General features: G+C 41.4%; 1 protein-coding gene across 2 annotated transcripts; it reads left to right on the top strand.

The window, feature by feature from the left end:
* Positions 1–6,959: 6,959 nt before the first annotated feature.
* Positions 6,960–21,687, top strand: FAM110C (family with sequence similarity 110 member C). 2 transcript variants are annotated; one of them, XM_070954992.1, is made up of 2 exons: positions 6,960–8,073; positions 21,609–21,687. In XM_070954992.1, exon 1 carries the CDS (start codon positions 6,960–6,962, stop codon positions 8,043–8,045), a length of 1,086 nt encoding a protein of 361 aa, XP_070811093.1. In that variant the 3' UTR covers positions 8,046–8,073; positions 21,609–21,687. The 2 variants fall into 2 exon arrangements, with proteins under 2 accessions (XP_070811093.1, XP_070811101.1); XM_070955000.1 differs by lacking the exon at positions 21,609–21,687 and adding an exon at positions 14,837–14,959.
* Positions 21,688–23,356: the final 1,669 nt, after the last annotated feature.

The raw sequence follows: 23,356 nt of genomic DNA, 5'->3' as shown, positions 1-23,356 counted from the left end.
CATGTGGTCAGCTACCCAGGACTTCAAACCACCTGGTCCTATCCAGCATTAAACCATCTTTTCAAACAATCTCCATGTTTCCAGTGTCTTTCTCCCTACTTGGAACTGAACCCAGATGGACATTTCTTCCAGCAGCTGTAACCCCAAAAAGCACATTCCCCAAACACAATTTCACAGTCCAAAAAGTCTTTTTCTTATAGCCCCCTGTTTGATGCATTTTGGTGGTGGCATCTATAAAAGTATCACGGATAAAGGAGGTAAGTCTTCGTCAAGTTAGCCTTTCTTAGTTATCTGACATAGGGAGAGAAATAAAAAAAATGGTAGCTCTATGTATCCAAGTGTAGCAGTGGGTTGGACTACGTGACCTTTAAGATCTGTTTCAAACTACTCTAATTATCTCAATATCTCTCTAATGAAATGATGAATGGTAGCTTAGTAATCATGATAACGTACTGGGTTATTTTTGTTAGGCGTTGCCTATGGGCAATCATTTTTAGACCATGTTATCTATTGAAGAAAGAGCAGAATTAGGTAATTTTGTAGGGGCTGAGTACATGATACAACATGTAGGGGTAAAGAATGCAGTTCTATGGGAAGGAATGAGCAACTGAAAAAGATCAGAATGAAAACAATAATTTCTCTCTCTTCTCGTTTTTCCTTTTCCCTTATCTTAATTTTCAGCTGTAATCAAGTTTGCGTCCCTATTCCTACTCACTTTCACTTGACATCTTTGTTTCCATACTGTTGTCCACTGCAAGGTTCCTGGGAGCAGAAAATTATATTGTTTATGCAATCCTCCTGAAAGACAACCCATATGGGCTGGAAAAATCCTCAAATCCAACACAAAGCAAGGACACCAAGTTGTAGAAAGCTATGATACAGGATGGACAATGCTGTTCCAATGTCATATGCATATGCATAGGGAAACCTAATCAAATCCTGGCTTGAGTACAGATTCATTGTAGGCAAAATCCACTTTATAAAGCATAGTGTGTTGTTTGTTCACTATATCTCACTTTACTTCACCTTCTGGTCAAGCTGTTTTCTTTTTTTAATCCAATCTTCGTCGCTTGATAGCATCTCCAGTTTTGCCCTTTCAATTCTCAAACTGTTCTTGCAAGACCAGCTCAGGTTTCCAGTGAGGTAATCAACAGCACACAGATTCAAAACCCTTTCAGGGCTCCCCTTGATCTCAGTTGACTCAAGGAAACCGCAGAGATTGAACTTCTCAAAGGTCACGTTCTCTTCTGTTCCTTTAGATCAAGTTACACCATATATTAACTACAGTACTGTGGAGTCAAGTTGGCATTTTATATAGCACTTTGTTCATTTACATCAAAGCCTCTCATTCTAACAACTACAAGTTGTTTTATGATAATCCTTTTAAAAGCACACTTTCAAATACATATCCCCCCCCCCAGTGATGGGATTCAAATAATTGAACAACCGGTTCTCTGCCCTAATGATTTCTTCCAACAACTAGTTTGCCAAACTGCTCAGACAGTTAACAACCGGTTCTCCTGAAGTGGTGCACCTGGTCGAACCCCACCACTGATCCACCCCCTTTGTCAAACTGGAGGTGACCAACAAGCCAAGGCACAAACTACTAAATATTTACATTACAATGAAGCTACAATCACCGCTACACATCAATTCTGTTCCCCAATCCCTCCCAAGCACTTGGAAACCATCTTCACTGCTGACTTTGGAGAGCTGAGAACAAGCAGGGACCATAATAAATCTGTTCAGTGCTCCTTTCAGTAAAAAAAAACAGAAGAATGTCAAAACTAGGAGTAACAAAAATCTTGTGTGTCCTATTACACATAGGCAGCGGGAAAATGCCTCCCTGACATACTGTGTGCATTTTGCCTGATGATTTGGCCTAAAATTTGAGCTATGGCTCAAGAGGAAAGCTATCTTCCCATCAACTGTCATTCCTTCTGCATATAAAATTCTTTTGGAAAGCTTTGACGCCTATGGTGCTTTCCCCATCAGCTGCAGCCATCACGTATACATTGATGGAGGGTTAGGGAGAGTCACACTGACTTGTGCCTAGAAGCTGGGAGCAGGTCAGGCAAGAATCTGGAACTTTTGTGATTTGAAGTGTATTGGAGGCATGGTCAGCTACTGAAAAAGAAAGATGGCATCTCATCCCACTGCACCAGCTCACATATAGTTCACCGACAAAAATAAATAAATAAATAAAATTCTCAGATTTGTAGTTTGCCCATTTTTCTGAGCAGAAGTTGTCTTTATTCTGATTGAGGGAATAAAATTTGTATGAAAAACCTGAAAAATAAGTAGATTGACCCATGAGTATATAGGCAAGTCCTAGCTTGTTGCATTACACTTTGCGCCTTGAATAATCTTTGGTTCACCCTTCATCACTTCCTTCTCCAGTGGCAGATTTTCAGCAAATAGTAGTTTAACTGGTTTGAGTATTATGTGGGAATCACATAGAGGGCTTCTTATTAATTTTTGCTTTGGATATGAACATCGCTTCAATGAGCTAAAAATCCTAGCAGATTCCTGATGTACAGATATTTGCTCAATAATTTTTTTTGGGGGGGGACAGCAGGACTTGTTCTGTAGAAGAAAACTTCATGAACATCTAATATTTTTTAAATTTCAGTCCTCAAAGTGGACAGCTAGCCTCCAATCTCTCAGTTGTTCCTTTTGAAGACCACATGAAGCCAAAATTGAAAAGGTCCCGGGCTAAGAGGTTTAATTAGACTACCCTAACTTTTTCCTTTAATTCAATCCCTATTTTGTATCTTTTTTTAAAAAATACAATAGTTCCATAGTCAATGTGCAATGGAGTGAGCTCCTGTTACTTGCCCCTGCTTCTGCCTACCTAGCAGTTTGAAAGCATGCAAATGCAAGTAGATAAATAAGTACCACTTCAGTGGGAAAGTAACAGTGTTCTGTGCACCTCGGCATATAGCCATGCTGGCCACATGACCACGAAAAATGTCTTAGCTAAGAAACAAAGATGAACACCATGCCCTAGAGTTGGATACAATGGGGAAATCTTACTGGCCTCATGATTGCAGATAGTCCTCGATTCACAACAATTTGTTTAGTGACCATTTGAACTTACAACTGCCCTGAAAAAAGTGACCTATGACCATTTTTCATACATATGACTGTTGCCACATCCCCATGGTCAGGTGATAAAAATTTAGATGCTTGGCAACTGATTCATATTTATGATGGTTGCAGTGTGCCAGGGTCACGTGATGACTTTTTGCGACTTTTTCTGACAAGCAAAGTCATTGGGGAAGCCTGATTCACTAACAACTGTGTTACTAACTTAACAATTGCAGTGATTCACTTAACGACTGAATAACAGAATAGCAGAGTTGGAAGAGACTTTGGAGATCTTCTAGTCCAACTGTGGCAAGAAAGGTCATAAAATGGGTCAAGACTCAGTTAACCTCCTTGCTTAGCAATAGAAATTTTGGGCTCAATTATGGTCGTAAGTCAAGGACTACCAGTAGAAGGGTGAAATGAAATTTGCTCCTGCTGACTGTATATTTGGGTATATGTATCTTTCTGTGGAAGAAAACAGCAATGCAAAGTAAAAGCAAGTAATGGATGTATTCAAAGTCCTACCCTTTCTGTAAATAAACTTTTACAATGAGCTACAAGAAAGGCTACTATATAAGTATGTCAATTCTCAAGTGTTCCTGGTATTGTTAGGGCCTACTGTCAGATTTGTCTGCCAGTTTCCTCATTTGCCACTTTTTCAAGGATAGGATCCCCCAAACACCAAGATCCCACCAGCTCACTTCAAGAAGGCGTCCGAGGAAGCTTCCAAGTAGCCTCAATAAGACTAGAAGATGTGTTCCTCTCTGTCCTCACTCCCGTTCCTAATTGGAAAGCAGTGACTCTTCGGTCCTTTAAAAGAACTAAGCTTCTTAAAAATTAACCAGTAAGATTAACTATGTGAGATAACTGAGCACTGTTTGTTTTCTTTGGGGATTACTGGGTTTCCTTTTGGAGGGAAAAGTTCACTCTACAGTATTATGCTATTCTCTGTACAAAGTTCTCTTAATGGGGAGAATGATAGAGATGGCCTAGACGGAGAAAGGGAAGATCCATTACCAAGGCAACAAAAACAGGTAAACATTGCTTAAGCCCAAAGAAGGAGATAATTTTACAAAAACAACTCAAGACAGACAGTCCTAATTCACACAAATATAAAAGAAGGGAGGAGGGAAAGACATTCAGACTTGCTAAATTCTGTTACTGTAGCCGATCTTAACAGAGAGGGCCTCCTCAGGGTGCCCTCAGCCAAACAATGTAGGCTGGTGACCCCCAGGGGGAGGGCCTTCTCTGTGGGGGCACCTACCCTCTGGAATCAGTTGCCCCCAGAGATAAGGAGAATCCAAGACCTCAGTGCCTTCCGCCGTGCCCTTAAAACCCACTTTTTCCAGCAAGCCGGGCTGGCTTAAGAAGAAATTTTTAAATGTTTTAATTGGTTTGTGATTTTTAATTTTTGGGCCAAATTTATATATATATTAATTGTTTTTTAATATTTGTATTTCATGTTCTTAATTCTGGCTGTACACCGCCCTGAGTCCTCAGGGAGAAGGGCGGTATATAAATTGGAAATAAAATAAAATAAAATAATTAAAAAAATATTTTTAGGTCTATGTGGAGTCTGTTTTTTGGTCTGGTCTACCTCAAAGGGCTGATGTTTCAACAATATCTATACAAGTCTGTGAGATAAAAGTCAAGGGACAAATTATACTATGACAACCAAAGACTGTGCTGCACCCTAAAAATCCAACGAATGAGTTGGGAGAATGTCATGTCCAGGCAAAATCAAAATTTTAAGCTCCATCTCTTACATCAGATCATCTTCTTCTGACATCTCCTCAGTGCACATGATCTTCTGTGAGAAAATCCAGCAGGCCAGCAACTGTTCAGGATATGCAATCATGTTTTCTGGTTGACAGGAAATAGCTATAATCCCTTGCAGAATAACAAAATTGGAAGGGAACTTGGAAGTCTTCTAGTCAACCCTTTGCTCAGGCAGGGAACCCTATACCATTTCAGACAAATGGTTGTCCAGTCTCTTCTTGGAAACCTCCGGTGATGGAGCAACCAGAACTTCTGGAGGCAAGTTGTTCCACTGGTTAATTTTCTGTCAGGAAATTTCTTCTTAGTTCTAGGTTGTTTCTCTCCTTGATTAGTTTCCATCCATTGCTTTTTGTTCTGCCTTCAGGTGCTTTGGAAAATAGGTTGACCCCCTCTTCTTTATGGTGGTGTGAAAATATACATTTCAACAGCCTTAGAATTCCACCTACCCACTCATACCATCTTACATGCATTACATGCAATATAGAACGTAAGAGTTTGATTTGCTCCAGCCACTGGGAGAGGCGAATGAGCAACAGGAAGAGAGGATGAGTTGTTAGAGGAAAGGGGTAAATACCAGAACTCTGGAGCCAGGCCAATTTGCCAGGCTGTGACTTGAGTACCCTAAGCAGGATTTAAAATGAAAAGCAAACACTTTACCACAGAACATATTTTGCTGAATTATTAGAGTGCTGCAATCCTTTTTTAAATAACCTGTAGATCAGTGCTTGTACAGACATAATTCCCTGAGGACTATAACCGAGGACTGGTACCACCTTTGCCGACCAGGACATTTTGTTAAACGGCATAAGATTTTGAGAGCTGCAGCTCCTGTCAAAAGACAAAAACTTTTACCTTTTAATAAAAAAGCATGAGTCAGAAAACCAGACCACAGCTCTCCTCCTACCATGTCAGGAAGAGAGAGAATTTACTTCTTCTTAATAAAAATAATAATTCTCTGGGGGAAGATGTAAATACTAGAAGATGACCGTTACGAAACAGTTGTAAAAAAGGAATTTATATTATGCATTTTGTGTTTGTTATATTGTGTTGTGTTATAAATAACTTTTTTTTGAAAAAAAATAAAAATAAAAAATCTCTTACACGTAACAGATCATGGAAGTGGTAAAATAGAAATAGACCCCGTCTCTGCCTGCAATACAAATAATCTTCGGCATCTGAATAGCACTTCCACACGTGTTCAAAGTGCATTCTCCTTATAACAAACCTGCCAATCAAGTCGTGGTTATTGTTCCCCAAGTGACAGAGTGCGGAGCATGAAGCTGAGCCTATTAGCTACCTCGTGAGTTTATTGGCAGATTCAAACTGGGAACTGGGAACTTCCGGCTTCGTAGCTCAGTTTATTCATCCACATACACGTCAATATTCAAATCCAAGTTCAATGAACTTCCCTCATCTCACCAGTAGGGCTTTCAAGGTGATCTAGGAAAAGATCACCTTATCCTTATCTACAGCAGGATTTTGGGGAGGTTTATTTTGTCCTTTGCACCTCAGTCTCTGCCAAAGAAAGCTCCTCCAGCACTTTCATTCCCATTTCATTCCTATTGCTGTAGGAGGAGGCAGAAGGAAGCTTATGTGTTATTTCTTTTTCTTTTTTTTAAAAAAAAATCCTCTTCATTAAGGCTCGTCCTTGCTTGAGGCAATGAAGTGTTGATGGTTTGAGAGACGCTCCTCTAACATCAGTGAGTCATCTCCCTCCCGACTAATGTCAGAGAGGCCTTTGTGCTTCACAAGGATTGGCTGTGCCTGGCTCATAGGGGCTGTCTCATTGGAAAGGTGAATGTGCACAGAAGCAGCTGTGGAGGGGTGTGTACTCATGCATGTGTGCAGTTAGAGCGTCTGCAGCAGGCACAGACAGTTGGGCTTGGCCAGAGCGGAGGTGTTTTGCTTTGTTCAGAAAGCACTGAGAAGAAGACAGCAACAGGGGTTGTTTGTTTGTGAGAGGTTCCTCGGATTGCTTATCTGGGAAGAATCTGAGAAAAAGGGAGGAGGAGGAGGTGGGGGGAAAGAGACTTTGAATTTTTCTTTCTTTTTCCTGAAGTGCAAATCAGCTTGGGACACCTGAGCCTGCTATGCCAACCGAACTCTCCCACATGGTGAGAATGCATGCCATCTCTGATTTCCCCTCCTCGCTGACAGCACGGCTTCTCCACAAGGGTCCAGAGTACCTTCGCAAGCAGATGGAGGCAGCCAACCCTAGCAGGAAGAGCGCCGTGGAAAGGCTGGCAGCAGATAAGGCCAAGTACGTGAAAAGCCAGCAAGTCATCAGCAGGAAGCAGGTGCCGGCCATCACCCTCAGCTCAACTTCTGAGAGTAGCAGCGAGACTTGCTCAGTAGAAAGCAAGAAGGCAGATCGCTCAAGAGAGGAGAAGGACACGGCAGCCCAAGTTCCCACAGCCACAGAGCTGAGCCCGGCAGCCCTGCAAGACGGCCCTCCCATTGTGAGGCGCAACAGTGGTAAAAGGCAGATCCGACCAGATTCCTTGGTGATCTATCGTCAGAAATGTGAATTTGTCAGAGGTCAAAGCCAGGAGAATACTCGTGGAAATTTGGTCCGGAGGCTGTTCCAGGGTTCCTTCAAGGAAAAACAGCTGATTTCTGAGGTGTCCAAAGTTGTTCTCAAGGAGGAAACCATTCCTGAAGTGGAAGGGACTATTGTGGGCAAAGACACAAGACATAGCTATGACCTAGAAGGACAGAATTCACCCACAAAAGCAAACCCAATGCCCTTTCTGGTCAGCAAATGCAAAAATGCCCTAAATGTGACTTCAGCACCTTATGATGTAAAGGAGATGAGGCAGAAAGGTCTTCAGAGATCTCAGTCAGATATCAGTTCGCGATATTCAAAATCCTTCTCTGAATTTGACACTTTCTTTAAGAACTGTGGTCTTGAACCTGAAGTAATAAAAGATTTAGGCCAAGAGAATATTTCAGTGGCTTCAGACAACTTCTCATTCCATCTCCACAGCATCAGTGGGGCAGCTTCTGAAAGTGACTTCACGAGACACAGCGATGAAGATGGACTCCTGGAGGAAGAGCTCACGGAACAGGTGCCTAGTGGCACCTCTGTGGTTGAACGCAATGCTCGGATAATCAAGTGGCTGTACATGTGCAAGAAAGCCAAAGAGGCTAATGTGATGATGCAAGACTTGGCATAAGGACTGCTTCCTTCATAGAGACACCCAGGTCAGTGTAACATGAATGCATGTGCAAAGTGTATCCGTGCACCTTTGATATTACCGTGCATAGCTATGAGTATGCAGAATAAGGTTCTTTCCTCTTTATCTCTCCAGCATCATGGAGTAAGGGATGGGGAAACCTACAATTTATCTTTACTATATAATAATATTTAATATATAAAGAATTATGGGCATAACATATGGTACCAGTGTTGATACTAATTCTTCCATTTGGGCCTACCATAATTTTATAATGGTGAATGATTCCAGAAAGTTACAGCTGGTTGTTGTTGTTTTATGAAAGATTCCACCGTTTGAGCTGGCCTTTAGAAAGTCATGGACTTTGCTAAGGAGAAATGAGAACCACCAGAGAAATTTAAAGTCAATATTTACACACATTGGGTCTGCCCTCTGACTGGGAAACAGCTTATTTACAGCAGGTTGGGCCATGATAACAAAAAGCCTGGCCATTTGCTCAGGCGTTCATTTTATCTAATTAAGATAAACTGGCACACATTTTGTCCTTTGCAGCTGTCAACTTCATCATCCCTCTACTTTCCTTTTTCTTATTTATCCCCTTTTAAGTTATCGTGGGGGGGGGAAACATTTGTGGGCCTCTCTTTTCCCCACTTTATTTCATTTGATATTAACAAGTGATAAGCCTTCCTCTGATGTCACAACACAACAGGTTTGGCAGCTATTTCCTGGCATTTCTTCTTTTTCCATTCTCTTGAGGAGTGAGTGGGACATCTCTTGCTGCTTCATTGCATTTATTACTTTTCGCCTCAACTTGACTGAAGTTGGTTCACGACTGCACCGGTGCCAAAAAGGAGGGCTTAAATATTAGGGCTGCAAATTTTCTTCAGGGTTGTTGCTTCAGCTGGTCCCCCAATAAATCTAAAAGGATGGGTTCCCAGTCAAACAGGAAACGAAAAGCATGATGTAGTGCAGTCTTGGGCACAGTTTCCTAGGAAGTAGGATACAGTGCATCAATAGGATTTACTTTTCACCAAATGCACTTAGCATTTGGACTTTGCAATGACTTTTTAAAAAGAGCACTTACAGAAAAGTGGTGTAGGAGTTAGAAGATCCATTTATAAACCTGGACCTTTGATATACTGTACTGATTTGGCAATTTCTCTGTCCTTCACTGAAGTCTAAGTACTGACCTAGGATTTAGCAACTGGTACATCAAGGCAAAAAAAATCAAGCGGTTTCAATCAGTCATAACAGGTCACAAATATCAGATAGAATCCCTTGGGCAATTGAAATAAATGGAAATTAAGAGGTTTACACTCCCTGAAGGAATTGTGCTATTGTGCATGGGACACTTTGCATGGGTTGTGACTATCTTACTCTTTAACAGCTAGGGATGTGCTCGTGTTTTTCTAACGGGTGTTTAGTAAAAACATGGTGTGTTGACTGGCTGTCCCAAATGCAGTCATCGAATGTTGATACTTGCCACTTCAGCAGCGGTGTTTCTGGTTAAAGAGATTAAATAAATTAGTTTACCAAACATCAGTTAGCATCCCATGAGAGACCAATCAGTTGATGTGCCCTTGAGCTAATTTAGCCATAACAATCTGTTCAGATGCTAGGCACATCATAAAATACAATACAAGCAAACATATATTTATGTAAAATAGTGAGATAAGTGTTTTGTACTTTATAAGCAACCAAGCCCTACCTAAATCTTTGGAAGAGCTACTGTCTTGGTCAGGATCACTCCGAGATAAAATGTTACTTGAAGCATGTCTCAGATGCCATTTCCTCTGGAAACTGACTAAGCAATGTTGGCATGAAGCAGAAATGCCTGGCAGAGAAGCAATAACTAAATAAATAATGAATAATTTACTGCTCTGTTCAAGGATGTTATCTCATTGCCTAATTATAAGGTGGCCATTATTTAGAGCAGTGTTTCTCAACCTTGGAAGCTTAAAGATGGGTGGACTTCAACTCCCAGAATCCCCCAGCCAGCGCTGCTGGCTGGGGGATTCTGGGAGTTGAAGTTCACCCACCTTCAAGCTACCAAGGTTGAGAAACACTGGTCTAGAGCCATCTTAGCTTGAGGTTCAGGCACTAAGGAATTTACATTTGGTTAAGATACGATAATGTTTGTTCATGAAGAAATGACACCATAGCTTAACAGAAAAGTCCTGGCTGTATCACCTGGAGCGGTTTTGTTTAAAGAGAAAGAGAGATTTGATAGCATCTGAATAGAAAACCAAGATCTTAATTATTCAGCAGTACTTCATTCTTGGCAGAAGGAAAATAAGTGAAATTTGATTTCCTTGATTTTTTTTAAAAAGCATGACAACATAAATCTCTTTATTTTTCATCACAGGAAAATAGCAGAGTTGTTACTCCCACTTACATTTCAATTTTTGTCTCAGAAAAGAAAAAGCCATACTAACTCCACATCTATGTATTTGATGATAGTCTCCTATCAGACAGTCTTATGAGCCCAATCTCCTAGACTGGCTATGCTTCAGCCAAAAAAAGTCCAAAACTGCTCACTAGTACCATCTGAACCAAGTTGTAGGTAATGCAAAACTTCTTATTGGCTAATCCCTAGATATTGATAAAGTTGATAGAACTATCTGGTTTAATCACTTACTACTGATAAAGAATAAAGATGGTGAGGAATGAGGTCATGTTTAAATCCAAAATTCTAGCACAGGGACCAGTGGTGTTTTAGCCTGTGTGTAGCCATCTGAAGGTATCTGCCAGAACAAGTGTACCAATCACAAACAGAAATTAAAATCAAAACTAAAAAAAATGCACACGCATCTTTCGCATACTATATACACTGGAAAGGTTTTTTCTAAACTCTAGTGTTTTGCGGGGAACAACTTTGGAAAGAGTTCATGGCATACAGGGTGGAAAAACTCTAGATCAGTGTTTTTCAAACTTGGCAACTTTAAGATGTGTAGACTTCAACTCTCAGAACTCTTCAGCCAGCATGGAGTTGAAGACCACATATCTTAAAGTTTCAAGTTTGGTCTAGAACAAATAATACAAATCAAGTTTCATGTGTCAATTTGTAAGGAAACACCACTGAATTCAAGAAGATTGGCTTCCAAGTTCTTTTTCCTCATCTTTCCACTCAAACACACAGTTTCCAGAATGGTACTGTTGAGGAAAAGAATGTTTGTTAGATTTTTATCTTATTTACTTATAAATAACTCCAAATAGCAAATATACTTAATACTCCTTTTACTTTCTATTTTCCCCAACAACAACAACCCTGAGGTGGGTTGGGCCAAGAGAGAGTAACTGGCTCAATATCACCCAGCTGGCTTCATGCCTGAGGCAAAATTAGAACTCACAGTCTCCTGGCTTCTAGGCCAGCACTTTAATCACTGCACCAGACTAATATTAATATTAACAATTAATATAAACTGAGAATATATCCTGAACAGGGGACTCTTGACTGTCCTATGTTTGGAAAATCACATAATTTTTAGTTATTAGTTTTTATACTCTGTTCTGCCCTACCTAGGTTCAGCTGTGATTTGTTCAATAATCCATAGTCATCTCATATATTTATAAGCAATTATAGATATCCTTAGGTTACAGTGGCAATTGGGACTGAAATTTCCATTGCTAAACAACATGGTCGTAAAGTGTGATATCACATGACCACATTGCTTCACACAGCAATGCCAGCAGTCTTGCTGATGTCATTAGGTGAGGACCTCACAGGTTCATGCAAAATTGGTGTACCTAGGCTTGTTTAAATGTACATGGGTTCCAGTTTGAGCCACAGCGTGTCTCTAAATGGCCCTAAATTCTGAGTGTTCCTTACTTGGAAATCTGCAGGGCAGAGTTTAGAATTCACTAGGAAATAATAAGATGAAATAATACCATCTATAACAGAGGCCTGATTAATGGGTTTCTTTCTTTAACTTATCCTTGGAAATACATAAGTGAGTTAGGAGACTGAGTTGTGTGGGTAGCAACTTTTCTAAAACCCAGATCTGGTACATTGGGAAAAGAACACCAACCAACAGATGAGCGAAAGGAACACAGATATAAATGAGCCAGTTCAGATAGTAGTTTCAGAATGAAATCTCCATCCCATCCTTTAAACTGAAACTAGCGTTGAGGGAAGTCTAGCTGCAGCAAAATGGATCCCAGGAGAGAAGGCACTAAAGGAGATCAGTCATTCTAGAGGACCAAAAAAAGAAGATTAGGAGGAGGACTGATTTCACTGTTTTGACCTTGCAGTCTTGCTTAAATCCATTAGTGGAAGGCAGGTGTTCTGGTGCTTGGGGTGTTTGCTGACTAATCCAAAACAACATCAAAAGTCATCTAGGGAGTGTGATAAAGAAATGCGGCAGATCGAGGCATCGTTCCCACAATTTTTCTAATGAGGGAATTTTTAATTTGTCCCTATCTTCCTTTGCAGAGAGATAGATCAAAAACTGTTTCTCCAATGTGAAATCTTCCCCATCTATTAATACAGCAACTCCTTGAATTTTTTTGGCTGGCATAAACACATTGTAAAGGATGCCAGGTTGAAAACAATTGAATAAAACCTTGCTCGGTTTTGCCAAAAACATTGCAGTTTCTACATAGAGAGCCAGTTTGGTCTAGTGGTTAAGGCAACAGGCTAGAAAGTGTGAGTTCAAGTCTGCCTTAGCTATGAAAAGCCAGCTGGGTGATTTTGGACCAAGTCTCTCTCTCTCATTCTCTCTCCCCACCCACCCACCCTGACCCACAGGATTGTTGTGGTGGGGAAAATAGGAGGAGGAAGATGCATTGGATATATTCACTGACTTGGGTTGTTTGTAAAAATAATAAAGGTGGGATACAAATAAATAAAAATAAATAAATAGAGCTTTATTCTGAGCTTTTCTAAAGTATTTGAAATGACAAAGCTTTCTTTACTAACCAGTGCTTGATTTTTCATATTCATATCTGATTGAGGGTAGCAGCTTGGAAAGGATGTAGAGAAGAAAATATGGTGATGATTGAAGGGAATGGTTAAGAATTTTATTTTTTAATTTGCTTGTCAAATCAAGTTTTGCCCCCTTACAATTGATATAAGCTACAGTTACAGATCTGAGGCTGGAAATAATCATTTTTGTGAATAGACACATTATTCTGAAGCTCCTGCAGGATATAGAATTTTGCAACATTTAAAAGATTCTGAAGGCTGACTTCAGTGAAAAGTTTTATGCATTACAATAATCTATTATTTACTTAACCATGGTTTGTTAATTGAGCCACAAAGAGCTGAGTTCCCATAATATGCTAAGATGTCCATCATATTATACAATCCACAATGGTTAAATCACACTTCACACTATGCTAAAATCAAACAAACCACATTTTGGCTTAGCATAATGTGTGAATCCAGTCTATAAATACGTAACTCTGAGAGCCAGCACTACCAACAGGACAGCTCAAAATAGCAATGTCTTGAGAATGTTGTTGGTAGCTAATTTCACTTTGTCCTTCAAATTATTAGAAGAGATATTTCTGATCTTTTGTTATTTCAGAGCAGCTCTTGTTAAGGTAAACACATACCAATTTTGCAGTGAAGAATTCCAATGGCAAATCCTTTACAAAATGCCCAATTTGTAATTCATCATTATAGTATTTATACTATTTGTTAGTCAGAGGATGAGCTGTAAGGAGGCTACTGAATCGTTTACAATCTTGCAATCCAGGCCTAGTTCTGTAACGCTAGGAACTTCCTGCTATGAAATAATACATCCTTGATTTCCTGCAAATACTGGCTTTTTTCCAGAGCAAACACAGTTGCCTGTACCTGTTAAGTTTTCTTGGTTGCTTCATTTTTAAAATAACACAAGCAACAGACCAGATTGTCACTGTGGTTAGAGAATGAGTGCAGATTGAAACAACATACTGGAGCAGTAGACTACTTTTAACTTAGTTAGCAAGATGGCCTCATTGTAGACAATTGGGATGAAGATGCTTGAATTATTCCAGTAGGATTTCTTCACATGCTTAAGGTCTTGACATCCTCATTCCCTGTGAGATTTTGCAAATTGTATTTCTCTCTATGCTGCGTGTATAATACTGTATAATTAATTTAAACTTGTAGCAGTAACTCTTTAAACTAACAGAACAAACTTTTTCGTGATATTAAATGCTATGATAAATCAAGCTTGCAATTTTTATGTAGGACAAAGATGGAGATGTGATTCCCTTTAAATATGGTTAGAACCCCATCTTCCCTCTTGCCCAGTAAATCATTAAGTGTGACAGGTATGGGGATAGAAACCAATGAATTCTGGAGAATCACAAATCCCGCCCCACCCCACCCCACCCACAAGATTGATGCAATAAGAAAACATTTCTATAGAGTCATATTGAGCCAAAATGCAGTTACACCTAACATGTTAACAGATAAAGCATGGTTCATACAGATAGCTTGTAGGCCTACTTGCCCCTAACTCTGGCCCCCAAAACTTCTGCTGGCATCTTTTTTTTTTCTTTTCTTTTCTTTTTTTTTTTGCCTTGGTCCCTCATGAAGCTTCATCTCATTCCAGTCCATGAGTGAGCTTGGGGAGGAGAAACTCAACAAGTCACTTTGTTCAACCTGTGTTGCTCACCCATAATCAGGACATGCATGTCAGCAGTAAAAGAGGTGACTCTACAGGAAGTAGAATACAACTATACTTTGCTCAGAAGTCTGCCTGCTTTTTCCCATCCCTCCCTTTTACTTATATCCTAGGAAAATTATAAGGAAGCCAGACTGAGTGTTTTTCTATCACTTTCCTTTCTTCCCCATGTAGCTTTGGTACTTGTTACTGTCATGTTGTCATCTGGATACAGAATTACAGAATAACAGAAGTTGGAAGAGAACTTGGAGGCCATCTAGCCCAACCCCCTGCTCAGGCAGGAGACCCTATAGTACCATTCCAGACAAGTGACTGTCCGGTTTCTTCTTAAAAAACTCCAATATTGGAGTACCCACAACTTTTGGAGGCAAGTCGTTCCACTGATTAATTGCTCAGGAAATTTCTCCTTTGGATGCCAAGATCACCCCCATGCAGTGGTGAAATGTAAAATTTGTTACTACCGGTTCTGTGGGTGTGGCTTTGTGGTGGGGTAATATGACTGAGTGGGCGTGGCCATCTTTTTTCTTTTTTTTTTACTTTTAAAACCATTTTTTCTACAACCTCTTCGGCTGAAGAGGTTGTAGAAAAAATACTTTTAAAAGCCTCTGATGATCCCAGCTGAGCCGCGCAATCATCAGAGGCTTTTTTTTTTTAACTTTTAAAAGCATTTTTTCAGCCAAAGAGGTTGTAGAAAAAATGCTTTTAAAAATAAAAAAAAAGCCTCTGATGATTGCGCGGCTCAGCTGGGCAAAGGGGAGGGGCAGGGATTTTTGCTACCGGTTCTCCGAACCACCCGCCTCCATCGCTACCAGATCAGGCCATCCGGTCCGAACCGGGAGCATTTCATCCCTGCCCCCGTGGCTCCCTACAATTCATCAAAGCTTCAAAACACATAGAAAAAGAGGGACTAGAAATAGGAGAAGATTTCACACCAGCAGACCAGTTTTATGCCACCTCGAGAATGGGAGGATGGCACTTCATCTCAACAATGAAGAAAGGCCCAAAAGGTGATTATAGTGAGCCACTTACTCTGTCCCCATCTTTCAATTACATTTAACATCACATCAATCTTACACAGGTAGTCCCTAACTTAAAGCAATACATTTAGTGACCATTCAAAGTTACAACAGTACTGAAAAAGTGACCATTTTTCACACTAAGGACATGGTTATCAAAATTCAGATGCTTGGCAACTGACTCATATTTATGACGGTTTCAGTGTCCCATGGTCATGGGATCACCTTTTGCAGACTTTTGAAAAGCAAAGTCAGTGGGAAAACACAACCGTGTTACCACCTTAACAACTGCAGTGATTCACTTAACAACTTTGACAAGAAAGGTCATAAGATGGGGCAAAAGTCACTTAACAAATGTCTTGCTTAGCAACAGAAACAGAATTGTGGTCATAAGTCGAGGGCTACTTGTACTTTTATTTACCAACTGACTTTTAAATTGTGCTACAATTACTGTCTATCAACTGGTGAGTTACATTTGGAAAGCCAATGGTTTCTATTGATTTATCAAAAAATGAAAAATAGAAATAGCATTTAGATTTATATACCGCTTCACAGTGCTTTTACAGCCCTCACTAAGCTGTATACAGAATCAGCCTATTGCCCCCAACAATCTGTGTCCTCATTTTACCGACTTCAGAAGGATGGAAGGCTGAGTCAACCTTGAGCCAGTCAAGAGAAAACATTACCGTTATCGTTTCCCTTGGGTTTCTTTTTATGAGTTTTTGATATGTAAATCGTTCTCCATGGGGGGCAAAAAAACCCCAGCAAAAACCACATGTACCAGATTTTGCTCACTGTTATTTCTTGTTCCCTTTCTTTCAGGATTCTGTCAAACATCTTTCCAGAAACATTTAATAAACTAATCAATTCCCCTGCAGTTTTAACATTCACTCTTAATCAGGGGTGGGTTCTACTTACCTTTACTACCGGTTCGCAATGGGGCCGCACATGTGCGTTCTCTTTGCTCGTGCGCACACACGCTCTTCTGCACAAGCACAGAAGCATTTTGATGATGTCAGGGTCAGTGGGCGGAGCCTCCCATCAGTTTTACTACCAGTTCTATAGAACCGGTGCGAACCAGGGGCAACCCACCACTGCTCTTAATAGATAATAATGGCATCCTTCCAATTATTAGCCATGGGTTCATTCTTCAGATGCATGTCAAACAACCGTTCCATAAGAAAATCACTTTCATATTTTAAAATTTTCCAGTGTTATCATGAACACCTGCAGCCCTACCACTTTTTGAACTTCCTTACAGTTTTTACTTTTTTTCATTATTTTTTTAAAATTAGATACTAACATTCAAATTTTGATCACGTGAGCTTGGGGATACCACAACAGTCAAAAGTGTGAAAAAATGGTCATAATCACTTCCTTTAGTGTTGTTCTAACTTCAAACGGTCTCTAAACGAATGGTTGTAAATCAAGGATTACCTGTATGGTAAAAACAATCCAGTTCTTGCGTACTGTGACTAGTTGAAGAACATTTTGTCTTCCTTTCTTCCAGGTCCATCCAATGCCAAGATAGTAGACAATGGCTGAATTTATGCTCAGAGAGAAACAAGGAACCTAGCAGGAAGTCAGATAAGGATCAGTGCTGCAATAATTTTGTGTGAATGCTCCTGAAATTAGAATAATTCATGGAGCTATAAACATAGCACTGTTTGAAGTTTGTAATCAATATAATGTATTCAGCTGGTATAGTTTGTTTCTACATCAGGACTGTCAAACTCCCGGTCCGCGGGCCAAATGCATCATGCGCTGGCCACCCCCACACCCAGTTTAGCGAAGAGGAAAAAAGTCCTGATACGTCACGTGATGCCGTGAGTTTGACATCCCTGCTCTACATTGAATACTGGTGAGTTAAGCCAGGAGAAGTTCTCTTGTATCTGCTGGAAATGGAATCTATAAATTCTGAAATTCAGGCATATCTCACCCAGCAAATGCTAAGCTCCTATTTGCAAGGGAGATATTAACTAGTAGTTAAAGCAGCTTTCTTGCCAATACCTGTTAAATTCTGTCTGGCAGCAATTACCCACAAAGAATTAGTGGGTGCTGGCCCCACCTACTCCAGACTCACTTCATTCTGCCTTTTCAGTTCAGTGCCACTCAGGTTCAGTGGGTTCTTGTGTTGCCTAAACAATTTCTGTAAAAAACTGAAAGGACAAAGGAGACAATCACACTGAGAAAAAAAGACAAGCTCTTCTTACATTCTGCTGGCTTTGACATGAAAAACATAACTTTATGACGTGGAAGGAGTTGCCTTGCATAGTTACCTAGTATTGCTTGAAGATGAGCAATGTTGGGTGTTCCGCCTTTGAAAAAGGAAAGTGAGAAACTTCACAGTGTTTGTGTCTGGGCAGATACAGGTAGTCCTTGACTTACAACCACAAATGAGCCCAAAATTTCTGTTGCGCTAGCAAGACAGTTGTTAAGTGTGCTTTGCCTCTTATTATGACCTTTCTTGCCTCAGTTGTTAAGTTAACCACTGCAGTTGTTAAATTAGTAACAGGGTTGTTAAATGAATCTGGCTTCCTTGTTGACTTTGCTTGTCAGAAGGTTGCAAAATGTGATCACATGATCCTGGGACATTGCAACGGTCGTAAATGTGAATCAGTTGCCAAGTGTCTGAATTTTGATCACATGGGGATGCTGCAACAGTCATAAATATACAGAATGGTCATAAGTTGCTTTTATCAGTGTTGTTAGAACTTTGAATGGTCACTAAATGAACTGTTATAGCTCGAGGGCTACCTGTATTCTCCTGTATGCTATGGTTTCTGAGAAAATAGCTTCTTCTTGAAAGTTGCGCTCTTTCTCAGGACCACAACTTTGTGAAGGAGGTGGGCTGAGTATCTGCCTAAAATTAGTCAATGAACTTCCATAACTGGGAGTGGAGCAGAGGTGGGTTTCAGCAGGTTCTGACCAGTTCTGGAGAACCGGTAGCGGAAATTATGAGTAGTTCGGAGAACCGGTAGTAAAAATTCTGACTGGCCCCACCCCCATCTATTCTCTGCCTCCCAAGTCCCAGCTGATCAGGAGAAAATGGGGATTTTCTAGTAACCTTCCCCTGGAGTGGGGTGGAAATGGAGATTTTACATGATCCTTTCCCTGCCAGGCACACCAAGCCACGCCCACCAAATCACACCCACAGAACCAGTAGTAAAAAAATTTGAAACCAACCACTGGAATGGACCAGATCCTGGAACTTTTTGGTACCAGTCCACTCCCTTAACACTGCATCTTATGCTGATGAAGAGAGCAATTGGGGAATATTGGGCACTTTGAAAGGAAGTTATTTTTCCAGCAACTCAAAAGCGTGAAGGCAATTTGGTTGCTGTGATAAAAATGTAGTGAAAATATGGACTTGGTACTGTATATCTGATTCTCATAGTATGATGAAGGGAACTTGAGCTTTTCTATCATGATTTGTACAATTCCAAATACAACTCCTCTTCTTGTTAGTTCATTATTTTTTTATTTATTTTTATTTTATTTTGAATTTGTATACCGCCCTTCTCCCTGAGGACTCAGGGCGGTGAACAGCCAAGTAAAAACATCAAGTACAAATATTAAAATACAGTTAAAATATACATATATAAATTTGGCCCCATTAATTAAAAACAATAAACAAAACACTTAAAAACACTTAAAAAAATTAGGCCAGCCCGGCTTGCTGGAAAAGGAAGGTTTTAAGGGCACGGCGGAAGGCACCGAGGTCTTGGATTCTCCTTATCTCTGGAGGCAATTGATTCCAGACGGTAGGTGCCCCCACAGAGAAGGCCCTCCCCCTGGGGGTCACCAGCCTGCACTGTTTGGCTGATGGCACCCCGAGAAGGCCCTCTCTGTGGGAGCGCACGGGTCGATGGGAGATTGTCGGTGGCAGCAGGCGGTCTCGAAGATAGCTAGGCCCTATGCCATGGAGCGCTTTAAAGGTGATAACCAACACCTTGAAGCGCACCCGGAAGACCACTGGGAGCCAGTGCAGCTTGCGCAGGAGCGGTGTTACATGGGAGCGCCAGGCTGCTCCCATCACTACCCGCGCTGCTGCATTCTGGACCAGTTGGAGCCTCCGGGTGCTCCTCAAGGGGAGCCCCATGTAGAGAGCGTTGCAGTAGTCAAGGCGAGAGGTGACGAGGGCATGAGTGACTGTGCACAGGGAATCCCGATCAAGAAAGGGCCGCAACTGGCGGATCAGGCGAACCTGACAAAAAGGTCCCCCTGGTTACAGCCGTCAGATGTTCCTCCAAGGACAGCTGCCTATCCAGGAGGACTCCCAGATTGCGAGCCCTCTCTGTGGGGGCCAACGACTCGCCCCCAATAGTCAGTGATGGAGTCAACTGACTATATCGGGATGCCGGGAGCCACAGCCACTCAGTCTTGGAAGGTTTGAGCCTGAGCCTGTTCCTCCCCATCCAGATCCGCACAGCCTCCAGGCACTGGGACATCACTTCAAGGGCATCGTTGGGGTGGCCTGGGGTGGAGATGTACAGCTGGGTGTCATCAGCGTACTGGTGGTATCTCACCCCAAAGCCACGGATGATCTCGCCCAGCGGCTTCACATAAATGTTGAACAGGAGGGGCGAGAGGACCGACCCCTGAGGCACTCCACATATAAGAGGCCTTGAGGTCGACCTCTGCCCACCTGCCAACACGAACTGCGACCGGTCGGAGAGAAAGGAGGAGAACCACCGTAATACGGTGCCCCCCATCCCCAACTCTTCCAGCCGGTGCAGCATGATACCATGGTCGATGGTATCAAAAGCCGCTGAGAGGTCTAAGAGGACCAGAACAGAGGAACAACCCCTGTCCCGAGCCCTCCAGAGATCATCAACCAACGCGACCAATGCCATTTCCGTGCTGTGTCCAGGCCTGAAACCCGACTGGAACGGATCTAGATAGGATGTTTCCTCCAAGAATTGTGGAAACTGTCACGCGACCACACTCTCAACAACCTTCGCCAGGAAGCGAAGGTTGGAGACAGGACGATAGTTGGCCAATATTGCCGGATCCAGGGATGGCTTCTTGAGGAGAGGCCTCACCACCGCTTCTTTCAAGGCGGCGGGGAAGTGACCCTCACTCAACGAAGCGTTGATAACACCCTGGAGCCAGCCTCGTGTAACCTCCCGGGAGGTTTATATTGTTATAAAACATTTTATAGACTTTTTGTAAAAGTGAATTATCCACTGCATGTGTATGATATCAGAATTGCAATTATGTGCCCTTTCTTTGATCATGTCATTGACTTAAAGTGAATTGATCTGATTATTATCAGGGCATAGAGTACAAGCGGTATACTGTTCAAAAAAAGAACTGTGTGAACGTATAGTACAAGCTGCAATTGTTTAGTTATAGTACAAACTTCAATTATTGCCATTTTGCAGAAAGTATAAATAGGTGGAAAAAAAGATTAAGGACAAAAGAATTTAATGCGATCTTTTGTTGTTGTTGCTTTGATTTCAAAAGGATAATCATGAACCCCTTTCACTGAGGAGCAGTGGAGATAACAGAGTGGCTTGACATAGTGGATAACATTATGTTCAAAGAAGAAGTTTAACACTGACTAACCCTTCTGTTCAGATTTGATGATGAATGGATGAAGTGAGCAAATCTCCCAATGTTATGCTCTCCAAGCCATGGCTTAGAATGTTAGGAAAATCTGGTCAAAGAAACTACTTGACTATAATGTGTATTAGCAGAAGAATGCTAGTTTGTATTGGGTCTGAAGGCTTTTGAGATATGGACATAGCATGTACTATGGGAAAAGGGGGAAGTTTCCATTCATCCTTGGTTTGTGATAAATGCAACAAACGTGTGGAAATGAATATAAAAAAGTTTCTCGGCATCAATCTGAATAAAGCACCTTAACACAATGGCAGAGTGAAGCATGCGAGCATTTCAATAAAACGTCTTTCTCTTTTTTTCAGAATAGATGCATTCAATGAAGAATGAACACAACAGAGAACGGATTTACAACATCCATTTCCCGATTTTTTTTCACCAAGGAGCAGAAGAATCTTTGTTGCTTCTTAAAGGATGTATTGAACCTGAAGCTCAGACTCAAGAAGTGAAAGCTGATGCTTCTTGTTGTGGTTTAGAACAGAAAGCATGAGTCATGCATGGACCTCTTTTGATGTACATTTTCATAACAAAGAGAAACCTATAGTTAATTGTCTCTGAGAGATAATTTCATTGTTTCCAACAATGAAAAGCATAATTTCTGTATAAGAAAACTTTGTGTGTCTGTGTTTCTGTGTGTGTGAGCATGTGTGTGTGTGTGTGTGTATGTGTGTGTGTGTATCAGTAGTGGGTTCCACTTACCTTCGCTGCTGGTTCGGAACTGGGAACGCGCACATGGTGCTTCTGCGCATGTGCAGAGCATCCATGATGATGTCCAGGCAGGTGGGCGGAGCCTCCTGCCGCCACCACTACCGGTTCACCTGAACCAGGACAAACCGGTAGAAACTCACCACTGGTATGGATGGGTACACTGTATGAAAGGTGAGAAAGGTACATGTCCACTTTGTGGCTTGTATTTATAAGATACTACAGTGATCGATATGGATGGATATTAACTTGTGGGACAAGTTAAATGTCTGGAAACAATTCTCTCCAAGATTCTGGTCTAAATTGCTAAGTTAATGTTTACAGTGGAATAGATAGGGTCTTCTCTAAATATAGAAAGCAGCCTTTCAATTAGGCAGATTATCTGTCTGTCTGTCTGTCTGTCTACCTACCTACCTACCTACCCTCTCAGTAGTAATTGAGATGACACATCACAGGAAGCCATAATAGTGGTTTTGCCTGGCTTGAATATGTTGTGTAAATTTAGACCTTTGGGTTTATGGCACTTAGTGCAATGCTTGAACTAGAAAGGGCTTATAAAAAAAAAAACCAAAAAATTATAATATAAGCATGAGGCATGAACCTTGCCAGTACTGTCTTCAGCAACTTACACACACTCTAGGATTTCAGAGAAGAAACTTTGGGGTGCGGTCATGGGCCTGCCGCCCAATTGCTTGATCCAGAATGCTTCCTCCCCTTCCATTATTTCAGAGTCCTAAAAAAACCCACCCCAAAAGGTTCAGGATTGTCTCAGATTAGAAATAATGTTACCCCAGAGCTGCAACTGGTAATCCAATCCAGTGGTGGGATTCAACTGGTTCACACCACTTCAGCTGAACCAATTGTTAAATCACTGGCTTGCCCTGCCCCTTCCAGAAGTCCCCACGCACCCTGTTTTGGCTCCCAGGCGGCTGCAGGGAGGCCTACTAGGCCCAAAACAGGGCATGGGTGGGCACAGCGTGGTCCCCATGTCCCATTTTTTCTCCCAAGGGGGTGCAGGAGGCCGAGTGCTGCCTGTCACACCCTCTGGGCACGCCCACCATGGCCATGCCCACCCAGCTGGTCATTAGGGCAGAGAACCGGTTGTTAAATTATTTGAATCCCACCACTGATCCAATCCCAGTTCTCATGTCTTATGTACTATATTCAGTTTTAATGTGCCATGGTACTAAACGGTCACCTCCCCCTCCCCTAAATAATGGAATGGTGCTCATTATTATAAAATAGCATTGCTTTTTTTTTTTAATGGTACAAGTAGGTTGCATGGGCAGATGCCTGGTTTAAACAAGCCTGAGGGCACAGAGCTGTCTGGAGTAGTTACAGTGTCTGT

Source organism: Pituophis catenifer, unplaced genomic scaffold (assembly GCF_029215685.1).
Source record: "Pituophis catenifer annectens isolate HBS135680 unplaced genomic scaffold, rPitCat1.0.hap2 SCAF_1, whole genome shotgun sequence".
Taxonomy (NCBI): Eukaryota; Metazoa; Chordata; class Lepidosauria; order Squamata; family Colubridae; genus Pituophis; species Pituophis catenifer.
The sequence above is the reverse complement of the archived record's forward strand: the minus strand, read 5'-3'. Positions and strand labels throughout refer to the sequence as shown.